Source organism: Equus quagga, chromosome 8 (genome assembly GCF_021613505.1).
Source record: "Equus quagga isolate Etosha38 chromosome 8, UCLA_HA_Equagga_1.0, whole genome shotgun sequence".
Lineage (NCBI taxonomy): Eukaryota > Metazoa > Chordata > Mammalia > Perissodactyla > Equidae > Equus > Equus quagga.
The window spans coordinates 73,957,885-73,980,150 of record NC_060274.1 but is presented as its reverse complement, the minus strand read 5'-3'; the positions used below and the strand labels follow the sequence as shown (position 1 = coordinate 73,980,150).

The 22,266-nt window shown below is 38.0% G+C and overlaps 1 protein-coding gene across 4 annotated transcripts in view; it reads left to right on the top strand.

Annotated features, from left to right (window-relative positions):
• The window catches only part of ANKMY2 (ankyrin repeat and MYND domain containing 2), a 38,918-nt gene extending 20,397 nt beyond the window's left edge, over positions 1–18,521 (top strand). For all 4 annotated transcript variants that reach the window (XM_046669869.1, XM_046669871.1, XM_046669872.1 and 1 more), the window contains 6 exons: positions 4,214–4,374; positions 8,916–9,130; positions 9,877–10,012; positions 14,043–14,171; positions 16,164–16,293; positions 17,694–18,521. In XM_046669869.1, the coding sequence (XP_046525825.1) occupies positions 4,214–4,374; positions 8,916–9,130; positions 9,877–10,012; positions 14,043–14,171; positions 16,164–16,293; positions 17,694–17,878 (956 nt within the window). In that variant the 3' untranslated portion in view covers positions 17,879–18,521. The remainder of the gene's footprint in view (positions 1–4,213; positions 4,375–8,915; positions 9,131–9,876; positions 10,013–14,042; positions 14,172–16,163; positions 16,294–17,693) is intronic.
• The last annotated feature ends 3,745 nt before the right edge of the window (positions 18,522–22,266 follow it).

Sequence of the window (22,266 nt, the reverse complement as noted above, 5' to 3'; positions counted from 1 at the left end):
TAGAAATATTTGTAGCTTTTCACTTTTTATTGTGATATTGGTATTGGTTTTATCATTGCATCATGTCATTCTTTGTCCTGTTTAATTTTTTAGTTCTACTTTTTCTGATGTTATAGCCATTCCTGATTCCTTTCTTGTTCTTGTTTTTTGTAGTTGTCAATAATCTCTTTGCCCATCCCTTTATTTTCAATCTTTATCATTTAATTTTAATAGTGTAACTACTACTACACCTACGTGTTTACAAACATATAGGTGTGTTGTTTTATAACCCAAAATGATAATCTTTCTCTTTTATCAGGTATACAGCTTATGCACATTTAATATAATTACTGATAAACTTGATTGCATTCCTCCTCTTTTACCTCATTTTTTACTCTTTATTTTACTTGGTGGTTGTTTTTGCTTGTGTGTGTTTTCTTAATGTAATTGTCTTGGTCATGTTAGCGTACATTTTCTTTCTCCTTTTATTAACGTGAAAGATCAAGAATGCCTTTCCATTCTACTAGTGGTTACTTTCCTGTCCATAACACTCCCAATTAAAGCCATATTTCTCAGTTATTGTCTAAAAACAAGAACAAAACAATATCCTATGCCCCATCCCCAACGCACTGGATTTGTCCATTTAGCAACTATAACAAGATGAAATCCCTATAGCTTATTTCTCTACATTCTTTGTTGTTGCCTTGTCAGGCAACAGGCCTTTCCTTTTGTCCTCCCCCACCACCATTAGCTGCAGACATTGCTGAGAGAGTTTAGTATTTTTAGTACCAACATGTGGTTAGAGTGTCATTCGAAGCGTGTTACTTCTCTTTCAGTAATTCTCATGGTTAACAGTATAATTTCTCGGTCATGCTATCTCCACCCATTCAGATTAACTATCCCTGCAGCCGAGGGCTGTTTGTTCCCCTCTCTCTCCCTTCCTTTCTCCTCGCTCCCTCTTGGGACCTCTATTTTCATTTAGGTTTGGATTACAGGACCTTCTGAGATGGTATGTAGGTTGTATATTTTTTTGAAACCCATCATAACCAAATCTATCTTTCTGAAATAGGAGTCTTATCTTGGCTGGTTTCAAGATTCTTGTATCCCTATTCTTTTCTCTCAGTCATATCTGAAACTAAATCCCAGTTTTCTAAATCCTGGTTTTGCAAATGAGAATTTGATTTATTTTCCTTTGTAAGCTTTTCATTTCTCATTCTGGAAGCGCATTTCAATTTCAGTTCATCCTTGAAAGTAAAAATTTTTACTGAGATATGTCTAGTTGTATGTGTGTTCTTGTTAATCCTGCCTAGGACTAACTCAGCCCATTCAATCTAGAAGACTCAAGTCTAGTGACCGTAATACTGGAGCAGAAGGAGGCACTGGTTCCCCTGCACCGCACAGCATTTATTTTCCATATTAATAGTACCATTTTATTTCTTTGTATTCAGAAGTCATAAGTTAAAAACCAGTAAAACTAAATATTTAATAGTTTCAATTGTAAAAATTTAAATAGAAATTAAATAGAAATTTATGTTTATAAAGATAAATTTTAAATATATCACTCTAACATAAATTATTAGCAGATTAGTTAAAATAAACTATCAAAATAATCTAAGCACTACTTAAAATGAAAAAGATTAATCTTGAAAAAGAGTAAAGTAGGGACTGACCTAGTGATATAGCAGTTAAGTTTGCACATTCCACTTCAGTGGCCTGGGGTTTGCCAGTTCGGATCCCGGGTGTGGACCTACACACCGCTTGGCAAGCCATGCTGTGGCAGGCGTCCCACATATAAAGTAGAGGAACATGGGCATGCATGTTAGCTCAGGGCCAATCTTCCTCAGAAAAAAGAGGAGGATTGGTGGCAGATATTAGCTCAGGGCTAATCTTCCTCAAAAAAAAAACAGGGAAAGTAACATTATTTTTTCCTTCTCACAAAGGTGTTATCTGAAACCCCTAGTCCTGTGATAGTGTCATTGTTACATAGCAGATATTTTTATGTACAAGTATTTCCAACTGCCAACGGGGCTTTTTCTGACTATATTAGTTGGGGGACTCATGGGACAACATGGTTAGAAGCCAGCTCCGTATTTTCCTCTGACCCCTTTATCTTCAAATCTTCCTATGTTTATTTTGACATTTTTAGGAGCTATTTTAGAACACTTTTTTTTTTCATTAGGAACACCTATCTTTTTATTGAGGCTGAATGTAGATTGTGTTTTAAGGAAGCAGTGCGGTTTGTCTTCATCTTCCCTAGTTTCTTCACATACAGTGGTAAATTCCCACACACACTTATCTGTGTTCATTTTGATGCTGTCATGTTCATATCCCATTTGTAGTAGATCTGCTTGATTGACTGTCGTTTTCTCCCTTTTTGAAGATTACGGAGGTAGAGATGATCATTTTCTAAACAGAACATCTCAGATTTTTAATATATCCTATTATTGTTTGACTTCTCAAGATATATTTAATGGAGTTTTCTGATTTTTAAAAAAAAGAGAAACTGATGTTTCAGTCTTTGAGAATAGCATTGAATACCAAAAATGATACTGTGATCACTACTAAAATTTCCCTTCACATCAGCATGTGTTCTTCTACCATTTGTTTAATTATTAATTCTCCATCCATTTCTTTTTTATTTCTGGGATTTCTCTTATTTTTCACTGTTATATTTCCTGGATCTGTCTTTCAACTCTCTCATCTCTTCCACAATGATTTCTATCTCCTAATTTTTCTATTTTGAGATATTTTATCTGCTTCATCTTCTGCATTACTATTTTAGTTCTCAATAGTAGCCAAGATTACCACTTTCAGTTTGTCTGTTAACTTTTAAAATTTGAGTCTTTCTGTGGTCCGTGACAGTCTTTTTACATACTGTAATTGATCTGCTTAATTTAAGCGTTCTTGTCTGGTGATGGTGGTTATGGTTTGGTTGTGGTTGATGTTGTCAGTACACTTCCCACCAAAGACGCCATCTGTTGGAGGCATTGCATAGTCTTCTGAGACACTGGATCCCCTTGGGTACTTTGCTTTGTATCTCCTAGGCAGTCAGGTAAATGACAAGTTCATGGGGCAGTGGAGGGAAGTGCCACCATCTCTATACTGCTGGTCCCAGGGTTAATAAACCAGTGGATATTTTGTCCTCTGTTGAGAAACAAGTGGGAAGCCACTCCACTCTTAGATTCTCCAGAAACTCCCAGGCAAGCAGAGCCCTCTGCCAGCCTCAAGTACCAGTATCCACCTGGCCCACAGTACAGTCCTGCTGCAGGTCACCTGTTGTTGGCAAGATCAAGCAGATGCTCCCAGGACTGTGCATAAGTGGGCAGGGGCCACATGGGCTGCCCACGGTGGACCCGCTCTCCAAGAACCTTAGTGTCTGGGCCTGCTCACCAGGACTCTCCATTGCTGGTCTCTCGGCCCTCGTCAGGCAGAGAGGAGGAAGAAGTTTCTCTTCTGGAGATCCTGGAAGAACCTGAGCCCACAAATGTCCCCTGTAGGTTCTGCCTGCTTACCTAGAGTGGCCACTCTCTTGTTCCAGAGAGGGAGTGGACAGGGAGTTGGGGAGGGAGAGGCAACAGGAATACACATTCAGGCCACTGTCTTCACCAGGGAAGGTTTTGCTCGCGTAGAACCATTTTTACCTCTAGAGATGGCTTAGGGAAGTGGCTCAGGGATCTATGAGAAGTCGTAATATGGATTCCAAGCTTATGGGAGCAAAAGCTTTCTCTCCAATTCATTTCTCAGAGAGGCAAACTTTTCTCAAATTCAAGGGGAGGCGAGATTAGCTTAATAATATGAATAATAATTATAATAAAAAATTGTATATCGAATACATTTAAATTCTGTGTAAAGAAAGCCAGATGTGATTAGGGAAGAATGGCCATCACCTGCGTAGGGGTGGATGAAGAGACATTTAAATAATAAGCAACTTTTATAAAATATTTAGGGTCAATCATAAACTGAATACAGCTTTTTTTGTAATCCATGTAATCTTCATATGTATTGTGGATTCTGTGTCTTTAAAAGATTCCTTCTTGACTTCACAAAACATGCTTATAAATGTTCCCCAAAACATTTTACCTCTCCTCCTCCTCCTCTACTCTCCTTTCCTGAAAATTAGAGATGTTGATACATGTTTACTTTACAAGAAACCAAGCAACATAGTTAATGAAACATTGGAAAATGTCTTATTTTGAATAATAATACAACAAATTTCCTATTTTTCTATTCAAAGGTCAACATGATTGTGTGACTATCATCAACAATTTCTTTCCTCGAGAGAGACTGGATTATTACACTAAACCCCAGGGATTGGATAAAGAGCCGAAACTGCCCCCAAAGTTGGCGGGCCCACTGCACAAAATTATCACCACAACAAATCTTCATCCTGTCAAGGTGGTGTGGTGTTTATTGTATTTGCTTTTTATTCAAATGTTGCTTCGGAGTTTAAACTGCTTTTATTGTATGGGGTCATAATTCTCTTGGGTTGAGTCTTGTAGATGTCAAGCTTGCGATGGGCTTTCTTGTTCGGTTGAGGCAGTGAAGGAGTGCTCTCAGTTGAAACCTGGAAGAGAGTGAGGGACCCACACTAGAGCAGGAGGAAAAAGCAGGACGAAGAGGTGGGTGCAGCTGAAGCCCAGCTTGCGCCTCATCTCACGGGGAGCTCTAGACCATGAATGGCTCAGGGAGACAAGGAAGCCAGGCTTTTATATGCATCAGTCTGTTGTTGGCTGAGGCCTGTCCCCAGAGGGAAAGGACAGCCTCCCAGATAGTGCCAAGTGAGGTGACTCCCTTTGGTTGAAGGTCGTTCCCTAAAGAAGGAGGCAGCTCTGAGCCCATAGCAGCCAGCACTCCCATAGCTGGGACCTGGTGCACAGGCCTGCTGAAGAGGGTCTGGGTGGGGCACCAACAGCATCTACTCCAATAATTATCCTTCCAGGAAATGTTCTCAAGTGTAATCATGAACACATTGGTTAATGCAAGTAGCCATTTGATGCCTTTAAGTAATATATTCTTCCAGTACTTAGTCAGATCACACAGATTTTTAAACTTTGTAGATCAACCCACAAGTTCAAATGGCTTAACTGAGAAGCTTCAAGAACCATTCTGAACTATTTTCACTGCTATTTTCTTCATATTTTGTATACAGCCTTTTTGTTTGTTTATAAAATGATTGTTGCTGGGGTTTTTTTTTTAATCAATCCAAATGAGTATAATTTCTTCAATGGGTCATTACAGAAAACTCCATGTTTGCTACAGTGATGCTGTTGTTTTCCAAATTTCAATATCTTTCGTATGTCTTCATTCATAATGTATAGATTTAATAGTAATTCAGAACTATTCGATGGGCAAGACGGTAAGTTGGGTCAAAAATTGAGGTTTTCCCTTAATACGAGGTGTTGTTATAATGTAGTGAAATAGATTTCCTTAGAAATCTATTACAAAAGAAGAATCTACGGCATATACTGAACATCATTAAAATAAGTGGACAGTTCTTAGAAAGTAACTCTTTTGAAGACTAACGCTCATTTGAAGGTAGAGATTGCAAATTGTACATAATATTATTACTTTACTGACGCATCCCTTTGCATACAGTCTTTGAAGCTCAAGAAACAAACCAATAAAACAAACAAAAAAATACCTGTCATGTGGCGCTTCTCCCAAATTAATTTCCTGAGCCATCAGGAGAGATGGCAAACTAGCAGATCCTTTCCCATAAGACAGACAAGTGGAGTCTATTCTGCTTTTATTTTTCAAAACTCAAAATGTTTTACTTAACCTAAAAGAACTGCCAGAGGCAACACTTGTGATGCTAAGTGGGCAAAGAAGAGATTCAACCATGAATCACATGTTTGTATTTCTAGAAGAGATTATATGGGACTTAGAATTTAATCTTTAAAAAATATTTAGCCTCTGCTGTGTTTGTGGTTCTTTCTCTTCCAGCACATGCGGGAAAGAGAACTTTCATAAATAATAGCTACTCCCTCTCCAGGGCACTCTTTCTCTTGGGGCAGGGCAGGCTGGGTTGGGAGGACAGGATTTTTCCTAGGGATACGGTACTTCTCAGTGTAGAGAAGGTACACGATTTGACAAGGCCCTGTTGTTCCCCCTTCAGCCTGAGCATTACAGGATATTCTGGTTTAGATTGACTTGAAGAAGTTCTGTGTGTTTTTCTGTTTCACTGTCTTTTATATCTATATTCCCACCCCTTGAGATTACAGTAATCTCAATTATTGCAGTAATTGAGTCAGCAGAGTAATTTTTGATGTTTACATGGAACCTAGTCTCTCAGAGTTAAATATCCTAAGAATTATTGTACCTCTAAGTACCTTTAAAAGCATATGTTTTGAGTAAATGAGATTAAGGGCATATGTATACAGGCGATAAATTGTAAAGGTGTATAAACTGAGATAGTCTACATTCTATCTTTAGAGCACTTGGTCTTATAAGAGAGACTATTCTCTGGCTATAGTACTTTCCCTCAGACCAGACCTTGCTTTTTATAGGTATAAATGAACTGTTCACTTGAAAGCCTTTCTTTTATCCACAGCTCCGGTAAAAGCTGCCCAGTTTCTTTGGTGGTGGCCCATTTTCATTGCTTCACCCTTTTTCAAGCTGGTGTGGGTCTTCATAGAGCGTATTGTAAAAAAGTAACTAATAGCCACTCTATAAAGTCAAAGACCTCTTAAAATCAGCACAGAAATCCTCCTCAATACACAATTCAGCTGTTTGCTACACTGCACCTAACACAGCTCCATTTGCATCGAGGTTAAGTGGCTGCTATAGCAATAAAGATGTTTGTTTTCATCAGGGACTTGGGGAATTGTGTTGATGCCCAGAATACGGAGGTTATAAAGGAGAAAAGCAGACTCGCAGGAAAATCACAACAGAGTTGAGGATGGTCTCTAAGTGGTCAAGAGGCACATGTACACACGTGATCCTGTCTTTGATTATTAACATGATTTTTAAGCCCAGAATTGTTGATTTAGTAATTTTTAAAAAATGGGATCTAAAAAATGAAAATAATTCAAAATGCCACTATATAAACATATTCTAAGGTAGTCTGTTTTTGTGAGAGGAGACCTATCTGGCTTTTATGCCTAGAGGACTCTATTTATTCCTGCTCAATAATTACTAATAAGGATTTCCTTTATAGTGTCTTACTTTATAAGGCTGCAGAGATTAGAGGAAGGAAATTAGTTCAAATATTATTCTTTTGTGTCCAGCTATGTAAATGTTTCAGTAAGCTCATGGTAGACCTGTGGTTACGTGTCATTTTTCTTTGTCTATGTTGCTGTATATTATAAAATAAAGTTTAATGTCTTAAATAAAGAAATCATTAATCTAGGTTCTATTTGAAATTTTTTTTAAGAATTCTCACTTGTAAGTTTAAGATCTTATGCTTTGATTATAAATGCTGTATATAAAAATATTGAACAAACAGGGGCTGGCCCCGTGGCCGAGTGGTTAAGTTCGCATGCTCCGCTGCAGGCGGCCCAGTGTTTCGTTAGTTCGAATCCTGGGCGCAGACATGGCACTGCTCATCAGACCACGCTGAGGCAGCGTCCCACATGCCACAACTAGAAGAACCCACAACGAAGAATACACAACTATGTACCGGGGGGCTTTGGGGAGAAAAAGGAAAAAATAAAATCTTTAAAAAAAAAAAAAATATTGAACAAACAACTTCAAATGATTGCAGTTGACAGCAGAAATATAAACAGGTAATTAATGAGTCTTTTCTTCTCTGCCATAAGTCAATTTTTGATATATGTTATGGTAGGGTGGGAGTTGTCAGCAAGTTTACCAATAAGGATTTTGATTATACTTACTTCATCAAGTCTAATAATGTATTACTAAGTGCTATATTTTAAGTGAAATACTAGATTATAGCAATATAGTAGCATCAAAAATAAGTAAAAGTCATATTTTATTTCACAAGAACACTTAATCTATGTTAAATTTCCAAGGAGGAAGCTAGGCATGGGTTTTACTTAAGTTAACAAATTATCTTTCTTCATGTCTAAAGAAAAGGATCTAATTTGTGAAACCTGCTGCCTGTTGTCCCCTTAATGACCTGGGATGGATATTTAGCTGTAACACGTAGGTTAGCAAATACTGACTTTCTGCTCTGTCCGTACAACTGTGCCCACATTACACACATATTTACTGTTATGTCACCATGGATTTTTACAGCTGTCCAGTGCTGACATACTGCAGGTAATCTACCCTATAACAAAGCCAATAAAGAAAATACTTCTCATTACACTAAATTTGAACTTAATCTGTGCATATATGGGAAGTGTGGCTCTCATGATGCATAAGAGTTGATAACTCTCTGATATTGCTCCTTTTAAGCTATTTTTGCTTTCCTCTTTGACCTGTTCTCATTACTGTAGATGATTAGAAGCATATTGGGGAAATTTCCACAGAGAAATGTAGTTAATCGGAAAGCAATACTCCTTTTATTTTTAGACTTCTTTCTGTAAAAATCTCATTTCCTCATCATTAATAAGAATTAATGAGAATTGTAGTTCTCCTAGCCATGAAATTGTAAAGCTCAGTAATGTTAACTAAAAGTTGTGATTGCTTGGTAATTTGATGCTGTATATAAAGGATGTGCAGATATGCTGTGTATCTTTTAGTAAGAGTGCTTTTAACAGAGGCGGTAAAACCGTGACTCTGAGTGGCCAGTAACACCCTGGTTTGGCTAGATGGTAGAGCACGTGATAACTTTGATATACAGAGTTCAAGAGATTCCTTATGTGTTAGTTTTATAACTTTGATCAATGTCAGTTTGCACTTAACATAGTAAATATAGAACTGTAAGGAAGACTTTAGCTGGAAATCTTTTAAAATCAATCAAAACTGACTGCCTGATTTGTACATAGAAAGATCTCTCATGGAATTTCTAAGCTCAGTGGAATTTCTTTTAGATTGTGATGCTTATAAATGAGAATCCTCTGCTGGCAGAAGAAGCAGCTCTGAATAAATGCTACAAGGTGATGGATTTGATTTGTGAGAAATGTATGAAGCAAAGAGACATGAATGAAGTCTTGGCTATGAAAATGCATTACATCAGCTGTATCTTTCAGAAATGCATTAACTTCTTAAAAGATGGAGAGAATAAACTGGATACTCTGATCAAAAGGTACTGTTTTTACTGTCATGTATAAAATACACTCAAATGGATAATATTGTATTATATGAAGCCTCATTATAGATTTAAAAATTAAGCATTTTGCAGCAGTTCTTATCACATTAAGTCTGCAAGAAACAAGGGACAGTATTATACTCAGATTGAGTGATTCTTCCATTCTATACTCTTCACAACAATGCTTTTGTTATCCCCAGTGACAGGTGAGGAATCTGAGGTTTGGAGTTTAGATAGCATGTGTAAGATCATACAGCTGGAAGATAACCCAAGTCCAAGGATACGTGTGCTGTGTCATGTGCTCTGGATCCGTAATGGCACCCAGTCTATCTCCCTTCCTCTATCTGGGAGAGCTGGGTGTTACCATTGTTCTGTGACCACCAGGGATCAAATTCTCCTATAGTTTTACTGAGAAAAGTGAGCCAAGTCAGAAGGGCGTGACTTGGTGAGAGTCTTCACTCTTTGTGCAAATAACTGACATGGTAATAAGTAACTAGCTAATCTGATAACAGTGTTTTATGACGGGGTCACTTTTATAAATACATCACCGGGTCCCTAAGTCCGATAAGGCCTAGACTAGCATGCAGGTGGGACAGCAGTTTGAATTGAGTCTATCGTCATGATTTGAAGAGGCAATGAAAATCTTAAGTAGCAAAGACGAAAGTACTAAAGGTTCATGGGTTCAGCTGGGAGGAAACGCTTCGTGGTTCAACTCCAATTACTTTTTTGAAAATATCTTTCAGCTTGTTAAAAGGCCGAGCTTCTGATGGCTTTCCGATATATCAAGAAAAGATCATTAGAGAAAGTATCAGAAAATTTCCTTACTGTGAAGCTACCCTCCTCCAGCAGCTGGTGCGAAGCATTGCTCCGGTGGAAATTGTAAGGCTCCTCATAGCTAAGTTAACTCTATCAGTAAGACCTAATTACCATATTTTGTACAAGTAAAGGCAAGTTCTCTTTAGCATTAATTAATTATTTAATAAGGAAATTATTATTATTTTAAAAAATTTTGAAGAACAAACATGGAAATAGGTTTGCCTGTTAACTGTGTTCCTGTTTATCCATTTCCCCTCTCTGGATCCTCTTCTTCCATTTATATAGCTTGTGGTTTCATAAACAGTATTTCCCTATGATGGAATTGTAGATGGTTATAGTGGAAACTTACATGTTAAATAGCTCTGAAACTTGTAAAGGTGGGTACAGATGCACTGTGTAATACAGATACTCACATGTACACTTGTAGCTTGTGAAAAACCAGTCGATGAAAGAGGAGTTGATTGTCAGGTTGATGGTTTCCAGTCAGTGAAGGGGTGAGTCATGGGAAGGCTCATTGTATGTTCTGATAAAGAGTCTCAAAAGTATGTCCCAGCTTCTTATATTCTACCTTGATGCCTCTAATTATAAATTTTCCATACTTAAAAAGAAAAAATCTGTTTATACTTCCCAGCTATGAGAGGTGAATTTTGTTAACTTTATTATCTGTTCTTTAAATTACTTATTGCCCTTTTGTCATGTGTTTATTTAAGAAGTATTTCGTAAGGCACTCCCTGCCTTCCCTATTTTGAATAGGTTTCTGTTCACCTCATCTATACCAGTCATCCTTTTATACCCTTCAATGAAATCCTTTATCAGGTTTTGTCTACTAGACAAGACGTCAATCCTGACGCTAGTCGCATCCATGGCTCCCTCCCTCCCTCTGGCAATTTCGATTCTTCTCTCCCTCCCCTAGGCTGTTATAGCATTCTCAGTGTGAAAAGTCCAGACTAGAAATGAGTTCCTGGTGCTCCTTTATACATTAAGACTTTACCTGTTCAGACCCGTGAAATGAGAAAGCTCTGAGCAGACAAGATCATCTCATGAAGTTCATGCATCCATTTATGCCTGAGAGCTCTCCACGATTGCACAGAGATTCTTCACCCTCACTTTAGTAGACTTGGCTATTTGGGGTTTAATCTTTTGGAAGATTAAAGTTAGCAGATTATGAGGATGGTTTATCAGTTACGAATGTGTTTTGGCTGCACATATCAAACACCAACCAACCATGAATTAAACATAGATAAGGGTTTGTTTATTCACAGATATCCAGAAGCCCAAAGGTAGGCAGACCAGATCTGGCACAGTGGCTCAAAAGTGGATTGGGGACCCAAACACTTTCCCACTTTTCCGCCCAATATGCGTTAGCTGTATAAATTATCATACTCATGCTTACTACCTCATGTTTGCAAGGCATCTGATGCTCTTCCTCCAAGTTCACATTCCTATCCCAGGCATGCAAGAAAAGGAAAGAGGGTTATAGCTGGAAAACATAAGGTCTCCCACAAACCCTCTGCCTGTGCTACATGGCCGCTCGTAGCTGCACAGGCTTCTGGGGAAATGCATATTTTTGGCTGGTCTAAAAACCGTTGCTCTGAACAAAATTATGCTTCTATTAGTAAACAAGTTGAGAATAATGTAGTTAGAGTTTATGGAGTATAATGATTCATGTTTATCCTAGTGATCTGAGTCATTGAGAAGAGGTTTATTAATAAAGATAGTATTTAATGCAAATGAGAAAAATTTCTCTCTTTAAAAATATTTGTTTTTTAAGAGTTATATATTCTGCTCTCTGGAAAACTTTATTTATCTGGAATGCTTATGGTTGTGAGTGTCCCAGATAGCCACTGTTTCCTGCCTAACGGGTTTCATTATACTGCAAGTTCATAAGCCTATGAAGCTATGCTAACCTTCTCCTGTAACACAGTGGTCCTCACAGCTGGCTGCCATGAGGATCATCTGTGGTTCTTTCTGACGGTGATGACGTCTGGTCCCTCCTGCACAGGTTTTGATTCTCTCTGCCTGGTGTGGAACTCTGGCTTCTGCCTGTCACAAAGTTCAGCAGGAAGCATGAGGCGTGGCTACATTTAAGCAATGCTGTTCCAGCAGTATAACAGACTAAACCGTTAAAGAGATCTTGCTTTATCATTGGCAGTGTGTATTTTAACTTCTGGAAGGCCAGCAAATGTCTCTGATTTTGTAGGACACACAGAATAAAGCATCCTGTTTGTTTTTAGGCTGAATATCGTCCATGGGCAGAGTTCTGATGCCTAAACAGACTCTTATTTGACAAAGCAGATGATGAGATTTTGTATAGTAAGAAAGAGTTCTTGTCACTCACCAGTGAGAAGAAAGATTCCATGTGTTGTTCAGCTGTACCATCAGTTTTTTTCTGAAGCGATAGTTCATGTTAAGAGCCATGCTTCTAACAAAACGTCTTCCAGTTTTACTGTCAGTTACATCTATGAGAATGTTACTGTGTTCTGACTCTCACAAAAGTCCCATTTGGGGAGAGATTTTGAACATGTCTCAGTCACTTTGGGGAAAAAATATTTGAATGTGAAAAAGCAATTGTCGTAAAGTCGGTTGAATTTATCCTACCCTGTTGATTTGTGGACCAGACTGTTGTCTGATCCAGTACTCTACTTTTGAGGGAAAAGAATTCTATAGATTACTAAATGCTCAGTGTAACATTAAGTACCACTAATTCTTAAACTTTTAAGTACCAGCAATTCTTAAACTTTTAGTATGTCTCAGAATTACCTGTAATAATGCAGGTACATGGGCCACATGCTTAGAGATCCTAATTTAGAAGGTATGGAATGGCAGGAATGATCTGAATTTTTAACAAGTTCTCTGATGCACACCATTATTGGAGCACAGCCTCCACAGACCATCATTCCTGTTGAAATTATTAACTTACATAACTAGTATCTAAGGTTTCATTTCATCTATTTTTTTCTCACCATTATACTATCTTCATTCCAAAAGAGAATTCTTAGCACTTTAACATGAAAGGAAACCCAGTCATTATTATTTGTTTTCAGGAGGATCATGACAGTTTCAAAATGAATACGACTTTTAAAATACTTCTTGAACCTTTTGATTATTTTTTTGACTATCTTGTTCTGTACAGAACAGTATAAAACAATGTTCCAAGGTGATATTTGTAAAGCTCTATTATATACAATTGGTAAGGTAATACTAAAACAAATATTCTTAGGAAGAAAAAGCAAATAATCAAATGAAAATTAGAATTGTGAAAATTGGCAAAATTTTAGTTGGGAATAAATAAGTAAGTTTGAAAAATTCAAACAACTACTATTGGGAGTAGGTGAGATAGCTAGAAACCTATGATTATTTTTGCTTGCTCTAAATAGGTCTTAATCGCATCATCCCAGACAGATAAATATTTACCCTTATAATTTTCCATGTAAAAAAAATTTCACAAATCCTCTTTAGCAACACATTCTCTTTTTCAGTAGCCCTATGATAAAGTTTCCACACTTTCTGTTTTTCTTAATACTCTGATGCAATCACACATATGTCTATTTAATTAAAGAGTTTGGAACATTTCAATGATAAAGGTGATAATTTTTAACTATTAGAACTGCAAACCCACATTAAGTAGTTTTAAGTATATAAAGTCTTTAAAACACTTAAGTTGCACCAAAATTTTAAGAATTAAGGTAAACATTTGTAATGTGCCCTATGAATTGTCCCACAGAATATGTATATTGTTTTGATGTCAATTCTCAGAAGAAAATTCCACCCTGAGTTCATTGTCCTACATCTGAAATCTTTGTGAGCTTATTGAATAATTCTGATTGAAAAATACTTTTATTCTAGAATAGGGCATTTTTTCTCTTGAAATATTTGGATTCATGACTTACCTCCCATATACTTTGTGTAGAAAAAGGTGTACTCCAATGGATATTTGTCATTTTGTCATAGATGAAGTCTGTGTAATATCTAGCCTTAATGACTTTGCCACTTGTGTGCCTGCTTCTAGACAACATTGTTCTTGGAATGTCATCTCTGTAGTCTTTTCATGGTGACTTCAGAGTGTTTTTTCTCCTCTTTATACCCACTCTAGGGTTCCGATCCCACTGCATTCTCTGTACTTACCCAAGCCATCACTGGTCAGGTGGGTTTTGTGGATGTTGAATTTTGCACTACCTGTGGAGAAAAGGGAGCAAGTAAAAGATGCTCAGTATGCAAAATGGTAAGAAAGAAGTTCTTTTAAGTTCATTGACATCTGATTTAGATTTCATCCAAGTTGATGATTGAGTTTTAATATTCTGTAAATATGATGGTTGACATTAGTTTTCTAATACATTAGCTATAAAGTATTGTATCTAATACTTAAAAGTAATTTTGGAAGAGAACTACGAGATAAATATAGTTCTGTGCCATGTCTTCTGCCAAACTCCAGGCTGCCCCAGCTGCTATGCTGACCACCCCAAAGAAAGAAAATGAATGTGAGAAAATAAGAGAAAGATTATCCATAGGGGACTGAGGCTGGTACACATATGAGAACCTAGAATAAGACAATTTATAAACATGCAATCTTAAATCTTCTGCCGTTGACTTTAACTATAATCTCTTCACCTACTCTTCCTTGTAAAATTACAACTCCCTTCTGTTACCAATCTTTAAGCGCTCTGGACTGTGATACCTACTTCTGCCAGAATTATCTTGGTAAAGGGCATATCTACTTGTGTTCTTCTCACATTCAGATATTACATACATGTATACATCTGTTCATTCACTTTACCCTATAGATAATGTTAATTTCCTTTTTTTAAAGATTGGCTCCTGAGCTAAAAACTGTTGCCAATCTTTTTTTTTTTGATTCTTCTCCCCAAAGCCCCCCAGTACATTCTTGTATATTCTAGTTGTGAGTGCCTCTGGTTGTGCTATGTGGGATGCCACCCCAGCATGACTTGATGAGCTGTGCCATGTCTGCGCCCAGGATCTGAACGGGTGAAACCCTGGGCCACCGAAGCAGAGTGCGCAAACTGAACTATTCGGCCACAGGGCCAGCCCCTAATTTCCTATTATTTTTGAGGTTGAGGTTCTTCAGCATATTCTCCCATTCTGCTGTAACCCATCACATTCTGTTGTAACCTAGTTCTCCAGCTTCATTTCCTTTACTTACTTGCTTCTCTGAGCATCAGTTTCCTTATGTGTGAAATGGGGCTAGAAGTGTGAGAATTAAATGAGACCATCTGTATTAAGTCTTGCTGATATAAAAACACCCCAAAATTCAGTACTTAAAACAGCAGTCACTTACTATTTGTCCCATGTTTGTGGTTGACTGAGGTACTTCTGTTCCAAGTGTCTCTCATCTTCCTTGGACCAGCAGGCCAGGCTGAGCGTGTGCTCATGGTGATGGCAGAGGTAAAAGTGGGCAAGTAGAAACACGTGAGGTCTCTTGAGGTCTAGCCTTGAAATTGCCATGCTGTCTCATTCCTTTGGCCAGAATAAGTCACATGGCCAAATTTAAAGTCAATTTTCCTCCCCTTCAGTGAAAAGAACTTTGAAATCACATGGGAAAGCATGTGGTTGCAGGAAAGAGTGAAGAACTGGGACAAATAGTCCAATACCGTCTATGTATAAGGGCCTAGCACAGTGCTTGGCATATAATTTTGCAAAAATATATGCTACATTTACACAAACCTCTTGCTGTCCTTGAACATATCCTTCACTGCCCTATTCCTACATTTTTATACAGGGTATTCCCTCCGCCTGGAATGCTTCTTTTCCAGCTCTCTGTCTACTGATTCCCTCCTGATAGAATGAGTCACTGCTTCCTCTGTGCTCCCATTGCTGTTATTTCTATACTGGGATATGAATCATGTTGTTAGGTGTCTGCCTTCCTCTGTGCTGCCCCGTCCTGCTCTTTTTCAACCCTGGCTTCCTCTAGGATAACAATTGTATCTTCTTTGTCACTGTACTTTACCAATTGTGGCACTTAGTAGGTTCTTAAATAAATCATTCATTAGAGTCTTTGGTAGACCGTTTGTTATATATCCATTATTGTTATAAAGTGTAAGCTAAAATTACAAATATAAATCAGTACACATCCACACATATGGTTTTAAAATATAGAAAACTTAATATTTTTACTGCATAGTTCTTGGTTTAATGTCATAATTGGAATATCATGCAGTCACAGCTCTTAAAATGAAAATCAACCTACTATCGCTTTCAGGTAATATATTGTGATCAAACCTGCCAGAAAACACACTGGTTTGCACATAAGAAAATCTGTAAGAATCTCAAGGACATTTATGAGAAGCAACAATTGGAAGCTGCCAAAGAAAAGAGTGAAGAGGAGAACAGTACGTATACAAAGACTGAGCTCGCACTGCTGCTCCGTGGGGAGAGGAATGATAGATGATATTCACCCAGGCCACACAGGACCTGAGTCTTCTCTGGGGACCAAGGACGCTTGGGGATGACCAACATAAGGATCACACTTAAACTCAACCGTGTCCCTATTTTGAATCCTTGAGATAACGTGTAGAATATAGTCAGCCTCGATCTCACTAGAAAACGAAAGACATCAAATTCTGTAGTTTATGTAGTTTATTCCACATTCTGCATTCCGATGCACAAGAGTGCCCTGGAACAATGGGACTCTTGATGAATATTTATTTACATTCTGCTCACAAAGGATTTTAAAGTCTTTGAATAAGAAAATAATGAAATTTCCCCTAATAGCTACCCAAAGATTTTAAGTTTTGGAAACCTTTGAATTTCTTAATTATAAAACTGCAGGTGAAGTTACAGAATAAATTTATAAATTACAAATTAAATTGCAGATGTAATGCACGGATTAAATTTCTCCAAGTGCCAGGGCAGTGAGTGCTATATTGTTTTTCCTCTCACTCCCTCTTGAAGTACGTGACTCCTTTTCATCAGAAACAGGGAGTTGCTTCAGCAGTGGTTCACGTATAGCAGAGCAGGACCCCACTCCTACGCCCCACCCCAGAGAATACGTCACACATCCTGGGGAGTGCCTGTAGGTTGAAACAGTTGTCCAGGGGACTCTGATACTAAGCGCTTCCACCTCCACCCCTCAAGGGACTGTTTCCTACCTGGTGGAGAAACGCTGTTAGTGGGATTCAATGATTTGTACAAAATTTAATCCGTACAAAATTAAATTGTATAAATAAATTGTCCAAATAGTCAGGCTTTCTCCTGTTTTCTGGACCAAATTTCTGTATCCTGTGTGTGGAGAGCAGTGAATAACGGCTGGTTGTGTATTAAACAAGCCGTGGGAGAGAATAGGACTGTTGGCAGAAGGGGAACTCCTGGTCATTAGCATCAGCACGTGCCACACACTGTTCTAAATGTTACAAACCCTTTATTCTTCACAAATGTAGCATAGGCTTTATTATCCGCCCCTTTATAGATAAGGACATCAAGCTAATTCATGGCAAACTATTCAGATGCAGATTTTTGTCAGATCCCAGACAATAATCCTGATTTCAAGGCCTGGCTTTGCAGCCAGAGGCCTGAGTTCAAATGCCAGTTCTGCTGCTTTACTAGCTTGGAACTCTGAGCAAGTTACCAACCCCCTGTCTTGTTAGTTTCCCCATCTGTAAAAGAATGATAATCGAAAGAATAATCTACCTCATGTGGTTGCCACGAGGAGTAAATAATACGCATAAAGCACTTAGAAGAGTATCTGGCACATGCTAGGAACAAAATGACTGTTTTGTTTTCTTTTTATCAGATGGCAAACTCGATGTCAATTCTAATTGTGTTAATGAAGAGCAGCCAGAGGCGGAAACAGGAATCTGCCAAGAGGATTGCGGTCCTAAAGATTCTACGGAAGGGGATAAGGAATCTCTTCAGAGTGATGCTGGCTTGGAATGCTTACAGGATGCTCCTGCAGGTCCACAGGCATCTGAGGAGTAAAAGGCAGAGCAGTGCCAACATGATGGTCCTCCCTCTGGCAGGTAGCTGGAAAACTCATGTGACTGTGTCCTCATTGCCTTGTGACACCTGCATGGCACTGTGGCAAGATTTCATAGAAGAGAGGCTTTCCAGCAAAGCTCTGTCCACCATGCCCTCATTTCCTCCTGATTTCTGTTCTAGAGTTGGACAGATATTCCTAGGGAAAAACGTATTTTTCAAAATATGGGAGAAATATTTCTTTTTCTCTTTTTTTTTAAGGAAGATTGGCCCAGAGCTAACACCTGTTGCCAATCTTCCTCTTTTTTTTCCCTCCCCAAAGCCCCAGTACATAGTTGTATATTCTAGTTTTAAGTCCTAGTTCTTCTATGTGGGATGCCACCACAGCATGGCTTGATGCTGTGATGTGTAGGTCTGTGCCCAGGATCCAAGCCAGCAAACCCTGGGACCCTGAAGTGGATCGCGCCAACTCAACTACTATGCCACCAGGCTGGTCCTAGGAGAAACGTTTCTATTCCTTTTCTGAACTCAGCTTTCCAGCAGTTGTTCTCAGAGGAAAATAAATTCCCTGAAAGAAGAAATACAAGCTGTAGAAAACAAAGGGGCAAGGAGAACAGGTGTAGAAGAGAGGAGAGTTTCAGGAAAGTTTACAGCCACAGAGATGAGTAGTTAAAAGAATCATAAGTTATATGTGAATAAAATGCATATAAATAACATTTACAAAAGTGAAGTTCTAGTTATTAGGATGTAAGGAAATGAAAAGCTCTATGTTAAAGGATCTTTGCCATAGTTCAGCTAATTATAGTTTTCTATAGAAATTATCCTGAGCAGTCTGAGCTTTATGTAGTGCCTGCAGTGATGTTTTATCTACAGTATTGGTACCTTCAGAAATGTCAGATCCCCCAGAAGGAGCTAAAGCATAGCCAGAGTCATCTCAGCATGTGCATTACAAAAGATGTTCCATGAAATTTTTGATTAAATAATGACTAAACATACTGGGTCCACAATTATTGTAAAATTAATTCATGTGCCATATTCCACTTGAAAGGCTGACTTTTATCTTCATGTAACTTTCATGTGGCTCTTCCTGTCCAGAAACTGATTTATAACTGTCATTTATAGAATGTTCTGGCATCTGTTTTTAGTGTATGTAGTATTTAAACAGAGCAGCAGTCTGATAGTTGAAGATAGTGCTGTGTTTCAAAGTTTGTTGTGTTGATTGTAAAATAAATTGTACCTATTGTATAACCAACTCACATCTTGTTTCACAGTTTATTGCTGTTAGAGTGTGGCAAATATTAGACAACTTAACAAATATTAGGAAACTTAGCAAATATTGGAGAACACAGTAATTATTTTAATATGTACCATTGTGAATCAAAATGTCTAGAATCCTCAGCTGACTTTCCTGTCCACATTCTCTATCTTGCTGGTTCTCCTCTTCCTTACACTCAATTACTTCTTTCCCAGCACCAACATGTACATCGTCTGCACACCCTACACCACGCTGCTCCAGGAAGGCTGCATGTGAGTAAATTCAATGCTAAGGGTTAGCTGGGTAGGGATTGAGCAGCCAGATTTCATCTGAACTTGTCAATCCTGACAAGCCTTCCTTCCTTCATCAAGGTACCTCGTTTATGCACAGATACACATTTGATCTTTGGGTAGGAAGATAGTCCTCTCGGACCGTCCTCTCGCACAAATATGTTTTTTAACCTGAGTTCCTTTCTTTTTAATATTTTTTGTGTTTGTGTTATCATCATTCTGTGTTACCACCATGTCCTGCCTTTGGATACCATAGAGAGTTGTGAAAAAGCAGAAGGAAATAGGAAAATCAAGAGATGTGGCAACGTAGAGGTAATTTTCCCTCTCATTGAAATGAATCAGATATCCAACACAGCTAAAACTGGCTTAAATAGGAACTTTTATGTTGGACAAAGAGGACTTCAGGTGTACGCCATGTCAGTATCAAAATTTTCCACAGGTGTATTTCAGGGAAGAGGTGGTCAGAAAATGGGGTTTAAGAGAAAATTGGGTTGGTTCTGATTATAATCACTTCCTTTGCTGTAAATAACCTAAAATAGATGTTTCTGCTATAATAACATCAAAACAGATGGTCATCCTGGTTATTCTTTTTCTTTACCATGCTAATTTATATTGAATATACTATCAACAAACTTTTCTCAAACAAAAATAGGACCTAAAGGATTAGAATAGTCTTACTATTCCAGTATCTCTTATACCTAGAGCTGATGTAATAGAATATTAAATTAGCCAGTGAGTTTATTAGAGAATTGGATTCTGCTTTTTGACTCAATAGGTAATAATAGTAACTAACACTGAAAGTTACTGTATCCCTGAAGTTATCTTGTTCCATGTTGGCAATAGCCCTGTGAATTAGACTTTATTTTTATCCCCATAACAGAGATAATGAGGTTTAAGTCTAACAAGAGCAACTAACTTAATCCAGAAGTGCAGAGCTGGGACCCGACGAGGTCTGCAGTTTTGACCACTATGCTGTACACTCTGAAATGCTACCTTCACTATAGTGTCTCTGCAGACATAAGATAATGGAGCTCTGAAGGCAAGCCACTTTATAGGATGTAATGGATATTCTTGAGGCCCTTAAAAAGATGACTGGTTTTAGTCATCCATCATACATATGATTTACTTGAGTTTTAGTAGGATATTAAACTTAATACAAATTCTTAAAGTAGATAGTCTTTTTTTTTTTTTTTCCTTTTTTCTCCCCAAAGCCCCCTGGTACATAGTTGTGTATTTTTAGTTGTGGGTCCTTCTAGTTTTGGCATGCGGGCTGCTGCCTCAGCATGGCTTGATGAGCAGTGTCATGTCCACGCCCAGGATCCGAACCAGCGAGACCCTGGGCCGCCGAAGCAGAGCGCACAAACTTAACCACTCGGCCACAGGGCCGGCCCCAAAGTAGATACTCTTGCAGTGTTTTTTTCTTCTCTGGATCCCATCTCCCCTGCTTGTGAAGCAAATCAGTACCCTTCTTGAGCAGGAGCTGTACGTCTCCCAATGCGGGTGGTTTTATAGTTACTGTCAGGTGGTAGTGACATGATTCCTTAGCCACAACTAGGCCAATCAGAGCACTTCCCAAAGATTTGACATTCCTGATGCCGAAGAAGGGAGAGTTTTGTGTGTGTGTATTTCTCCCTTGGGACATGATAAATTACAGAGATTCAGTTCCAGAACTGTTGGAGCTGTTGTGTGGAGGGACCTGAGAGAATGCAGCTGTTAAGCAGACACAGGCAAGAGAGGGATGGATGATGGGGACACTGTTTGAGCTATTGAATCCACTGGGCTCTGACACAGTCTACACTGGGTTTATGGGATTGGGTTACATGAGCAAATAAATTTCCCATTTGGATTTCTATAAATTAGAACCAAAGAATCCTTATTAATACATCTTGTGACAACTAGAAAACAACTGGAACCAAGCTTTAAAAGTTAAATACATATAAATATAGCTAAAAGGAAACTGAAGGTGTGTAATTGAAGTTTTTTGAAATTTATATGCTCTTAGAAAAAATACAATGGCAGTTCAAGTTTTGAATTAGATTGTAGTTACCATTTTGGTTGGAAAGGGAACCAACACAGGTGTCTTTGCATCTCTTTACCGACAGTTATTTTAGAAAAACTGCTATTTGCTTGAAGTTGTATAAAGATTGGTGCACATTTATGTAAACTGTGATAACTTCACAATGTAATTTGCATAGATAAAAAGCAAGATCTTAATTTAGTAAAAAGCAAATTTCTTCTTCCTTCTCATCATTACTTCAGTAGATAAGCAGGAAATATTTTCCTCAAAAGGAAATATATCCTAATCCTAATTTATATCCTAATTTATAGAGCTAGTTTTATATATCCTTTAAGGATGAAGTTGTAGTTTTATAGATAGGTGAAGGCATCTTTTTAAATTGTGATCACAATTTGGCTAGTATTCTATCAGCTATCTAGTGTTGTATCAGGTAGCTACATAATTGACCAATCCAGGGCAATGTAGCTAACTAATTCTTAAGCTCATGCAATACTACTTAATCCCTGGATGATTCTAAATGGGTAAGAATTAGATTAAATGTGGAAAAAATGATTAATCTCAGAAGAAAGCATGAGAGAATTCTTTATGACTTGGCATGAAAAAGGCCTTCCTAAATATGATACTAAACCCAGAAGCCACAATAAGTTCAGCTATGTTTAAAAAATAATGTGAACACTTCTGCTTCTGGAAAGATGGAGCAGACATATTTTTCCTTATTCCTCCCACTAAGTAAAACTAAAACCCCTGGACGTTATGTATAAAACATAAAAAGACCCTGTAGGATGGAGAGAAGGCAGACTAACTAGGGACCTTGGGATTCAGGCAGTGA